This window comes from Patella vulgata, chromosome 1 (genome assembly GCF_932274485.2).
Source record: "Patella vulgata chromosome 1, xgPatVulg1.2, whole genome shotgun sequence".
NCBI lineage: Eukaryota > Metazoa > Mollusca > Gastropoda > Patellidae > Patella > Patella vulgata.
In genome coordinates, this window is record NC_065879.2 from 16,903,250 (window position 1) to 16,915,851 (window position 12,602).

General features: G+C 36.4%; 1 protein-coding gene across 3 annotated transcripts in view; it reads left to right on the forward strand.

The window, feature by feature from the left end:
- LOC126808956 (large neutral amino acids transporter small subunit 1) overlaps nt 1–12,602 on the forward strand; it is a 48,565-nt gene that overhangs the window by 20,868 nt on the left and 15,095 nt on the right. For 2 of the 3 annotated variants that reach the window (XR_008787468.1, XM_050534038.2), the window contains exons 2-3: nt 10,300–10,425; nt 11,024–11,123. Coding sequence is in view for 2 of the 3 variants with exons in the window: in XM_050534038.2 (XP_050389995.1) it covers nt 10,300–10,425; nt 11,024–11,123 (226 nt within the window). In the remaining variant the exon portion in view is untranslated. Of the gene's footprint in view, nt 1–2,554; nt 3,409–10,299; nt 10,426–11,023; nt 11,124–12,602 lie in introns of those variants that run through there. The other variant, XM_050534039.2, reaches the window with a different exon arrangement.

Here is a 12,602-nt window from a genome sequence, read left to right on the forward strand (position 1 = left end):
CTGCTAGGAGTTTTACTCAGTATTAGAAAATGGGTGGCACATGTACATGTATACCGCGTACGAAACTATCGATCGGAAACTAAATGATATATCTGTATCACTGTATCCGAAGATAGCGTAGGCTACATCTGTCTTCAGAATGTGGTATACAGGTGTGAATAGTGCATATAGGTGAGGAATGGTGCACAGGCTTTGTTGTAAATCTAATACACTTGAAGTTCACGTAACATTGTTCCAGTTTCCTCCCACTGCTGAAGACCGCTACGCGCAAGCTAATTTTTGAAATAATATTGAACCATGTGTTAGTCCCGAAATGACCTAGTTTGTGTCGAGTGGACGTTAAACCCCCCTTCTCTCTCTCATAACATTGTACTTTTCTGCAAAGGTTGTATTTAACGGCTTCACACCCATAAATATATAGGACTATATATGAAGGTCATGGCCTACTGAGTATACCAGGAATATGCTCATAGATTAGAATCGTAAAGCTGTTTACATCTAAATATAACATTACTACGTCATTGCGATACGTCATTGTTTTGATATTGATCCCGCCAAATAAATACCAGACACAATATTAGGTCTACAACTGATGATGAAATCGATCTGACCTTGATCACGTTTAGCAAGGTTAAGTTTGTAAACAAATTCTTCTATTGGAATTTGCACGTTCGTAACCCGTATGAATGGCTTTACAAATTTACAGGTGCGCGTGGGTTTAAGAGGGTAATTCTATCTCCGCTGTAAAACCTCGGGGAATGAAATGCCGACACAGTAGTTGTTATTTCTATGGCATATGAGGTTTAATTTCTGGTCAATATAGACCCCCGCCCCCACTCTCACTCTCTCTCTCTCTCTCTTGTATTGCTACATTGTGTTTTCAAATATGACATCTGACTATTCTAACAATATTATCCGCTCTAGTACCCCCCCCCCCCTTCCTCTCACTCTCTCTTATATAAATTAATAACAATATTGCTACATTGCAGTGCAAATGCCAATATGGCTAGAAGAATTTGTTTACAAACTTAACCTTGCTAAATATGACGTCAAGAAGTCTGTTCAAAGAATTCTATCGGGTCTCTATTATAGTCTGCCTACTTTCAGGAATATTAGAAACCGTCTTATCTATATATTGATGTCTCGAAATAACTTCTTTTATCTTCACAAATTCATCAAAATTGTCATAAAGTATCTCTACTCCTGTCATATTAGCGTCCCGGTGTGATATTGACCGGGTATTATATTGGACCGGAATAAATCACGAGGGGGTTTGTGATATAATTTCAGAGATTTGTACAGTAATGACGTGGAATAAGAACGGTAATAGGATTCCTGTAATATCCTTATTATTATCAATCTATCGAACTTTCGACAAAAAAATTGTTAATAACCAACGCTGATAAATGATCATAACCACGTACAAGCGCCTGCTACGTTTCATCGCCAAAGGTTGCTCGGGGGCATTGCTGTTGTTCACAAACCAGTGTTGGTCAACAAATTTTCTTCATATTTTCCCCAGTAATTTCCCCCTTGTCAGCGGTGCAGAGCGGAAGCGTGGTCCAGAATATAAGCCATTGGAAGCACGTTAAAGATCCCCTAACAGTTACAGAATCGAAATGAAAGTAGGCCGTTTGGGGGAGAAGTGAAAGGCGTTAATTAATAATGAACTGCATTTAATTTCGCCACCAAAAAAGGAAATTGTTGTAATATGTACACGCGACATTCGAATGTTCTTATTCCTTTAGTAGTTTAGGTCACGATGAACTTGCCAGTTGCACTTAACACTCTCAAATTTTCACCTGTACAATTGTTCGTTTCCAAATCTTTAACCAAATATTTATAGCCATTATAGAGAAAAAAACCCAAACATCACTCGAGACACTGAGCAAATATGTTAAATCCGCCGAACAAATAGAAGAAAACTACTCTGGGTCGTTTTAAACTTTATAGTTTAAATGACGTTTTTGTTTGCCTTAATTCAACCCAAAATGTTATTTTAAAACAAGGATTGCACATTGGTCGAATTTTCATGAGGGATCAACAAATCTATCCTGTCGATAAATGTTACGGGGACGGTAGATAACTCTGACAAAATTCGCACCGTTAAGTAGAGTTATTCCCCTTCTATATTTATTTCTCAAAATTGTTAAAATTTAACAAAAAAACAAAAAAACACGTGGCGTGCGAATTCCACGCGTCCATTGATCGTCAAGAACAGCTTGTTATTGTCGATTAAATTTGACACAGATCTACGTCGATTTCGGGTGAGAACTTTTTATTGAAGTTATTAAGCGTGCCAGTCTCCACGGAAGTAACTAGAGTAGAAGTAGAAAGATAGAACTGATTTACTCAAATTTACTGATGCAATCCGTTTTTGTATCGGGGGTACTTGTAACTTACATGTATGTACTTAGTTACTACACAGAAAAAACAACCCGAATCTATGAATGAAAACAGACGAGTCCACTATTTGTATGAAGCTTATAAAGGCCTTATAAGGCAAGTTCATGCTCTTTCTTACTGTATAAATATAAGTAGAAAGCTCGTCACAATTTCCCGCGCGTTTGTCGAGTGCATTTTGAAAGTAGACACGGCCGGATAACGGTGAACTACGGTTGACCCATATCGACCATTGTTACGGGACTCTTTTAAGTCCTACGTACGGTATATAAACTTTTATCAATGGACAGTAGCTTACGAGTTTGCCTAGACAAACAGATTGGAAGAAAAAGGCTACGACGTCCACGTGGTTTGGTGTTGTTGACGCACTTTTACTTTGTTTCACATATGGTGTAGTTCTAGTTTAATAATCGAATTTGTCGTTGAAGAACTGTGTGAAATTGTGCTCCTATTTTAGAAGCTTGAATATTTGTTCAACATTCCAGATTTTCTAGACTTTCCAGATGCCGAAACAGAAGCAATCGTACGATGTTGTCAATGACAAGGACGGTATCCCTGCAGCTCCAAAACCCGATGAGCAGTCCGACTCCGAGGGCATATCATTAAAACCAAAAATAACATTATTAAATGGAATCACTGTTATTGTTGGAAGCATTATAGGGTCTGGGATATTCGTCAGCCCTAAAGGAGTTATTGAAAACTGTGGCAGTGTTGGCTTATCTCTTATAATTTGGTTGTTATCTGGACTGTATTCTATGGTTGGAGCCCATTGTTATTCTGAACTGGGTACAGCAATTGTCAAATCTGGGGCAGACTATGCCTATATTTTCGTAACTTTTGGACCAGTTTTAGCTTTTTTGCGGATATGGGTGGAGTGTGTTGTCGTACGTCCATGTACGTTAACGATTGTAGCTCTGACGTTTGCCTACTATGTTATTGAACCATTGTTTCCCGACTGTAGTCAGCCTGATGATGCTGTCAGAATATTAGCAGCATTATGTATCAGTAAGTGTTTTACAGTAAAAACTTATGTTGTATTCAAAAACTACAAGCCAAGCGCTTACTCTCTGAAACATGGAAACTCGCGAAGTTCCGGATCCTTAATTACAGTAAAAACTATTCAAACATGGCAGCCACGCGCTGAATAACCAACAGTAACATGGAAGTCTCTGGGTCGACCCCAGTTATAATTCCATAATTTAAGTATTCAAAGATGGAAGCTATAGTATCTTAGCAGTAAGGCGCTGGTTTGATAACCAATAGATCCTGTGGTCGACTCCAGTCTTTACAGCAAAAATTATTTTTGAATTTCCAACTGGGTTTCCCTTTGTCAGTGGTGCATGATATAGTGCCTGGCAAGGAAATGTGTATAGTCATTCATATGGGATGATAAACAAAGTTCACCTCTATACATGTCATGCCTTGGAAGTTGTAATTTGATGAAACACAAATTTCCATCCTGATCAATTACATGGCGAATCATACGACCTACCGGTACTGGTTGTTTCCCTCAAAGTACTAGAATGTTACACTCCATTTAATTTCAGTAATATATAATATATGTATCCATTATCTTGAAACAATTTACTGTTTACAGCTGAATAACCACAGTTTCTATGTCGATTCGGTTCAATAGAAACATTCAATGGGGTAGTTCACCTAATTTATTATTTCAGTAATACCATACCCGGTACCGGTTTATAATGTAATATTATATTGGGTCAGTAAAGCTTGAGTCTTATAAAATTAATACAGGTACTTGTAAAGTAACCCATATTTAAACTGTTTGACTAAAAAACAACGTATTGTTATGCCTAGGTCCCACTGGGCGTTTTTTGCCTCAGGGATTTACATGTATGAGCGTGGGGAACAGGTTCCACAGCGTTCAAGGGAAACTCCGGGGGCATAGCCAGCCACTGACATGGAACCATCGGCAGGCCTCGGGAGAACTGTGAAAAGCTAGCATTGTCGGGAAAACAGGCTCATCAAATTTCCATCAGTAGTACATCACCGAGGCAATGTTGGCATAGCATAGGGCCAGCGGCAATCAATGTAGCTTGCTCAGTACATGTATGAGCAACATCTTGTTGAATCTTTTAAAATGCCTGCTGCTAATTATATCCCAAAAGCAGGTACTCAAGTCAAGATTGAGAGATTTAATGATTAAGATTTGTTTAATGCCTATAAATATACATATAACCTAAAACAGGTTACATAAGAAAATAGTAATCCACATAAATAGCCTAATCTTGTGAGGAGAAAAATATGTAAAGTAACCCCTATTTAAACTGGTTTACTTCACAAAAACTATGTATGAGAAAATGAAAGGCTTAATGCCCTAATTTTGTGAATGAATTGAGTGTGCTATGATTAAGGAAATTTTTCTCTCTAAATATATGTTACCATGTAGAATCACATTTCAATTGCCAAGGGATACATGTACATGTAATTTATGTGCACGCCACTAGACGCTTCTCCGTCTTACACTGGACACTAACGAGGGAAAACCACCTAGGAAATCCAGAGGAACTTTGTGGTCCATCTGGTCTGAATGTACACATTTAATTTCAATGGTAACTTTTCAATATGGCCAGTGAAAGTGCCAATGTTGTACTGCTGTAGGGTAGGCCTGATCTCAGTTGGTTTGTGTGTCTTATGACTGGATTTGTTTTCTGTGGTGAACATTGAACTACCAGTTTATTTATTACCCAAAGCCAAGAGGTCATATTCTTAAACAGAACAAATTAAAGGAGCTAAATCGCTAATATTTGGGACCTAGAAATTGACACAAGTGGGTCGGTCACAACCCATATAATATTGTAATATGAATATTTACATTCAATTGTTTCCCGTTATACTCTAATTTGAAATCAGTTATGTTCGGTGAAATACGGCAGAAGTCTCAATCGAATGTCGATCTCTAAAGTCTGGTTATTCCAGTCTACACCGATAGTATTTATTGCACATGCTCTCCAGATAAGAATATGATGTCACCGTTTGACATGACTTGTGGAATATGTCTAACCTTGTTCTTCTGAATGCCTTGTTACAAATGGCTCTGTAATGCATTATGGTACACGATTCGTGTACCAATGGTAAAATGTTTATTTTGTCTTAAATAGTGTATATCAGAAGCCCATCTTGATATTGAGTTAAAGATGAGATAGTTAATGACATGAGAAAGTGACACCTGTAACATTTATTTCATTTATTGCATTACATGCTAGATATACTTTTTGTTTTTCCAAGATTGTTCGGGAATCTGGGGACATTTTCTCTCCACTTTTTAGGGAGTCCCCCTTCCCCCCTTTTATGGGTCATATTGATATTAAAACATATTGAATAATACCTGACAGCTCGGGGTGTACAGTATCATAAAATTTGCTCTGTCTGTTGGATATTTCCTGTGTATGTTATAGGCCTATGGGATGGACCATAGATGATGGCCAATTTTATTTGTGTCTGGGTCAATTAGTATTGTTGGTCTAACTTCCAATCCACAAGCGCAAACTATATGTACAAACTGACTCTCAACCATTTTGTCTAGTTGAAAAGTTTCTAGGCATTTGGAAGGACCGAGAAACTTGACTTTGATATTGATGAAGGAAGCGCCACTGTCACAACAAAATTTCTCTCATACATGTAGCACACTGCATGCAAAATGTCCGTCAATAGTAGCTGGGTTGGTCAAAAAAAGTAAGACAATTTAATCCCCATTCCATTTCATTTCTGGGCATTTTAAGTTTAGACAGATGCAAGCAATATCGGTCAAGAGTTATCTTAACCTACTTCTTAATCCAGCCTTGAATTTGAAAAGTAATTCTATTGTACCAGTATCTGAAAGAGCATTTCATAGCCTTGCATATCCAGTTCTATCTGGTCTTTAGACCTACATGTAATTTGAAGAGTAATTCTATGTACCAGTACCAGTAACTGGATGAACCAGTCCGAAAGCATTTCATAGCCTTACATATCCAGTTCTATCTGTTGTAATATTGACATGAGCTATTTATAACCCAGTATCAGATGAAAGGGGTGATAAGATTGGGAATAACAGATTAGATGACCAGGTGGGACAGGATTTCCTTTTCATCTTGTTTGTATCGTAAATCGTAATCTTTTTACTTTAGACGCACCTTTATTGTTTTTTTTTTATATCAGGGGGTATATTGATTTCTAGGGATATTTGGACTTTGAACACCCAATTCTTTTTATACATAAATTTATTAGACTGTTTTTAAAGGACTTTGCCCAGATTGCAAAATTAAAGCAAACTCATCATATATTTCAAACTGGCGCATTCTCATTTTCAACAGGGGCATACCAGTACAGGTTTCGCTATAGAAATGTTCTTTACCCTTACTTAAATATATATATATTGACATCAATCTGATATATTTCGTTTCGATGGCCTCCACTAAATGAAGATTTGACTAGTTATAGCGGGAGTTCATGCCAGGGTCATATGAGTGGCATTTGATTAATCAGTCAGCATTGATGTTTCTAGAGGGATGCCCACAGTTCGTGCACCATGTGCCAAGACCTCACTGTAACAGACCGTTTCATTGGCTAATCCCTCACATCATTAAGAACGCAGGGTATATGTATATACATGTAACTACTCTTCCAGATCCTAGTGTAGGAAAGACAAGTAAAACAAATTTTTGAACTATAAAAAAGGAAACGAAACAGGATCCATGTTTTAATCAGATTGATTTTGATATGTACATGCTATAAAAAGAATAAGACATCTCACCTTTCATCGTCACAAGGACTGAAATATTATATTGACGAGATATTTAAACATTCCTTTCTCAAAATTTTCTTAAATATTTATCCTTTGTAACTATATTTGTTTAGTAAGTAAGACATAATGGTCTATTTGATTTGGTGTAGATTGTATTCAACAACATGTTTAATGATATTCAGACTTGTAATAGACTGGATGGTTGTTAAACACCTGAATGACAGACTTCCCTATTCTCTGTATAAAACTCTTTCCTCATTTTCTTAAAGTGGCAATGAGCCTATGCAAGTCAGAATGATATGTTGTCAATAATCAGATGAGTCTTGTATTATAATAATTGTTGAATATAATTTAGAAATTTTAACAGATTAAAGATGTTATTTGAGGGATTGCCTTGTAAACTAAATAGGGGGGTTGGATGGCCGAATGGTTAGCATGTGCGTACTGTATCATAAGGTCTGTCATTGAGTCAACTGGCATGGTTTTGATTCCCCAGTTGTACGTGACAAGGAGTAGGGTCGCCCTCCGATTTCCTTCCACTGCTAATGACTCCTATTTGCAAGCGAATTGAAATAAAACTGAGCCATGTGTTAATCCCAAAATTACTTAGTTTGTGTCGAGTGGACGTTAAACCCCATTTCTCTCTCTTTGTAAACTAAATATTATGAAAGTTGAATGTTGTATTTGGTAACTGGTGGTTTTTAAGATTCAAGTTTGTAGTTGACCATAATGAAAATATAGTTTGTGTTATTTCTATGTGTAGTCCCAAAATGACCTAGTTTGTGTTGAGTCGATGGATTGTTTTCAGGGTCGGATTAAGGTGGTGGCTGACTGGGCTGCCATCAAGGGACCCGGTATAAAGGATCACCAAATTGTCAGTGCCAAATAAATCTATCCGCCAAATAAATCCCTTTCTACCATTACTGACATACAAATTGCATTTGTGTGAGTGTTGTGGACAATGACCAGAATATACACCCTTTTCACATTTGATACAATGTACAGCCAGGGGCCCCATGCAAGCTTAATCTGCCCCTGATTGCTTTTATCAACAAACAACAATATTGTTGCTTTAATATTAACCGGTAAAAGCCTCTTTATGTACATGTACAATAAATTACTCAAATCAATTATTTCACTCTTAATATAAGCGGGAACTGACCTTCTGACTTTGCTGTGATATTTAGAGGTCATGGGCTATTAGCAAGGTCCTATGTGTGGATGTGTCTATGTTTAAAATGAATCAATATGACTTACATGTATTTTAATATTAATGATAAATTACCATGGCTAGAGTCCTGTCACAGATATCGTCAGGCAAAAAATCAGGCTTTGATTTGGCACAATCCCCCTGGTGCCTGTCTGTTATTTTTTGTGCTCGAATTTATCTTTTTTTTACTAATGAATCAATATCAATTATTAAACATACAGTATCTGCCAATTGCAGGTCTTTCTTTAGGCCTGAAATGTTATCTAAATTATTAATTAGACATTAATTAACTTATCCAGACCATAATCATTTAATCAACTCTCGATATCATCATAGCCTACGATATTTACTGGATTAGAATCCGATCTGCTGCTGAATGCTCATTCATGATTAAATCATAAAATGGGTAATAGAGACTGTTTTTTATAGTACCGACTTTAGTAAAGATGATCAAGGCTAGCCCCAAAATTCAGTCGCTAAATTCTCGGTTCAGAGTGGATCAATTTGACTGAAATTTTTAGCAAATTCCCTTTACATTATCTAGTTTTTTAACTTATAGTGACAACTGCCAGCTCTTTATCTAATCACCCATAATGTATCTTTAATATTGTAATATAAATGATAATTTAAAGTGACAATAACACCCTTGCTGGCTTGACAGCCTTATTAGCCTTATTCTAAGTACTAGATGTGTTTGTGTCCTACCTGTTGTGTTAATTATCCATTAAATCCTATTTTACTTGTCCAAAGGGTTCAACAATATTTTTAAATCCAAGTCACATTTGAAAAGCTTTAAGTCAGGCTTTTCAAATCATTTAGTGGAATTTTTCCAATTTTTTAAATTAGGTGTGTTAAGATGAAATTTGTATCATCAATTAATTGGAATATTGTAAAATAGTACAATTTGTTGACCAGAATAAAGATTGGGACATATTATTCAGTTACAACAAGAGTGGTATTGAGCCTTTAACTTACATTACCAAGCCAGTCACAGACATTGTCAGTTTAAGGTACAAATTTAGGCTCTGTCATGGCACCGTTTGTCATGGCCATATTCTATATATTTCTTGTTCTTTAGTAATGAATCAATATGACTTATTTGTATTTTAATAATAATAATTACAGTTTCTCTGTTTTGAACTGTTTTTTCTGTGTCAGATTTGTTCACTAGTGACTGACAGTTTATCAAGTAGGCCAAGCACTAAAATCAATTATTTCCATGTCTGTTATAAATGACATAGATGTGTATGTAACATATGTTGTGGTTTTAAATGCTTTAAATTCATTTTACAGGCTTTAAGTTTATTTTGACCGAGGGCTTAATAAAATGAAAACAATATAATTTATGAGCTTGGTCAAAGTCCTTTCTGAGTTAGAAAACAGATTTAGAAAGAAGTAAAACTTCGCTGTGCTTAAACGGTTGAGACTCACAATACAAAATCAACTGATGCACATATTGTGTTAAATTATACATGTATAATAAATAGCTTGGGTTTTTCGAACTTAATCCCAACCACATTAGAAAACTGAAACATATCTGATACCACATACAAGTAAAATGAAGTTGGGTTTCATGGACTGGGCTAAAGAAGACGGGCATATGCCATGTGCAACATGCTATGAGGGAAATTTTGCCTGGACAGCAGTGATGTATATGTAGTCTACTCTTATTTCGAATTTCAACTGTCAAGGATTCTTATATGTGCATGCCAATGTGCACATGGGCCTTGGTTTTTCGTCCTATGAGAATGACTGTATGTTGTCCCTTGCCAGACCCTCTGTCTTACCTTTGTTGACCTATGCCTAAGATGTATATTCGAAATGTTTTTATATTTTACATTGGTAACCTCCAGACCTCACACCATTCTTGAATTAACTCATTTTATCCCAAATTCTATTTTATTATATTTTACATTGGTTTTATCTTTTATCTTTTCAGTGGTGCTGACTTTCGTCAATGCTTATGATGTTAAATTATCCACAAGAGTTCAAGATCTTTTTACATACGCTAAAGTGTTGGCTCTCATTCTCATTATTATCACTGGATTCGTTCAACTTGGACGAGGTAGGTAGATAGACGTTAAACTTCGCTAGTTCCCGCTGATTAAAGATACTATATCATTTTACTGTGCATGTCATCACTTTTTATATAAGTATTTGATAAACCCTAACACTGTTATCTTTGAATCCCATTCTGGTAAATAAAATTGCTAAAACCTGGAACATCAACCCATTATATGACTGGTATCAGCTACTGAAATTCATTGCTTGAATGCCGGTTAGTCACATGGCCACCAGCAGATTTTGTCATAGGTCATGAGATGTAATCAGGGAGAGCACTAACCTAGCCCTAAGCCTTACCCTTATAATCCTAACCCACAATCCTCGGCAACAATCACATCTCTTGACCTTAGGGAAATCTGCAGATGGCCATGTAAAATAGATCTAACCCTGAATACCAACACATTTCATAAGGAATTTACATACCTTTTTCATGAAACCCCTTTTACCCCCACCAAAAGTTTAGGAAACCCTTATATAAAGAAACACAGTGCCCTATAACAGGGATTTTAGCCGATCATTTACCGGAAATTGGTGGAAATATTGTCATACAGAAATCTTGATTAATAGATTTTAAAACTGATTATTTTTACTTATTTCAGGTCAATATGAAGCTTTCCTCAACCCCTTCGAACATACAGAACCTGATATCGGTAAAATATCTCTCGCATTCTACTCCGGTCTCTTCGCCTATAACGGATGGTAAGTTACAACTAGCATCAATTTCTGGTTAAATTCCACACGTGCATGTGCAACAATTAAAATTATGAAAAAGTATGTATCTTTCTGCACAGGCCAGGCTAATTAAGACGGTCATATGCTATGCAGTGTGTGCTTTGGCGAAAATCATCAATTTCGGTTAAAATTCTCCAATATGCAAGAATTAAATTGAAATGAAATGGGTTTTCAGAATATATTTGTGCACAGATCATGAAGACGGGCATGTGCCATGCAGTATGCCATGGGGAAAATTTTGAATTAATTTAAATTAATAGAATTAAATGTTGTACACCAACTGGGCTAATGAAGACAGGCATACGCCATGCCGTGCGCTATGAGGGAAGTTGTAAACTCTATTTATATTCCCTGAAAGTAATGTGCAACAATAAAATGTAATAATTTTTTGTCACAGGCAAGGCTAATGCAGACGCGCATACACCATGCATTGGGCTACGAGGGAAATTAACACAATCATTGGATGACTGGTTTTATTTATGTTAGTGCAAGGAAAAAATAGAAGAGAGAGACAGAGACTTTATTTTAATAATTCGCTTGCACGTAGGTGTCTTTAGCAGTGGGAGGATACCGGAGCGGGGGACCTGGAGAAAACTCACAAGGTGGGACAGGCCCCGTGTCATGTATAACCAGGAAATCGAAACCATGGCAGTTGATTCAATGACAGACCTTATGATACAGCGCGCACGCGCTAATCATTCGGCCATCTTCCCCCCCCCCCCCTTAGAAATTGAAGCTATCAAAATAAATACTTCCATTATAAGATGTTGCCTATAATCAGTTCTTAGTGTCCTGTAAATTACTCCCATTTACTACAAAACAATAAAAATGTGATAGTGTTTATGAACTACTTGGATGAATCATCTATTGTGGATGGGATTGTGGTTCATTGTCTGGCAACCAATTTTTTGTTGCGGCGTAAATTGTGGTCTTTTTAAGAGAAATTGAGCAAAGTCATCCGAGTAAACACAGCTTACTAAGCAATTTGTACTTTTTCTAATGCGCACAAACAAATGGAATGCCAGATTTAAACAAATACTTTTAAGATAGAAAACATGTCATACTGCAGTGTTGCAGCTAGTAATGACTCAGCAATTCTGTAAGATACTTAAGAATATGTTTTTGTTTTCAAATTGTTCTATTTCTAATACGCACAAATAAAATGACAACTTTAAACAAATACTTTAAAATAGAAAAGAACATGCAGTGCAGGAAGCAGCTAATAATGACTCAGCGATTCTGTTAGATATTTAACATTACTTATATGTACATTCTATTAGTAAGTACAATGTACAGGAGAACTGCACTACACACAAAACCGATAAGACAAATTTACAGACAAGACAAGCTACACAGATTGCAAGAAATATATAGTTAATATAGTGAATGGATCCATGGGCAGTCGTAACTGTAATAATGCAGGCTTCACTCTTACTGAAACAAAAA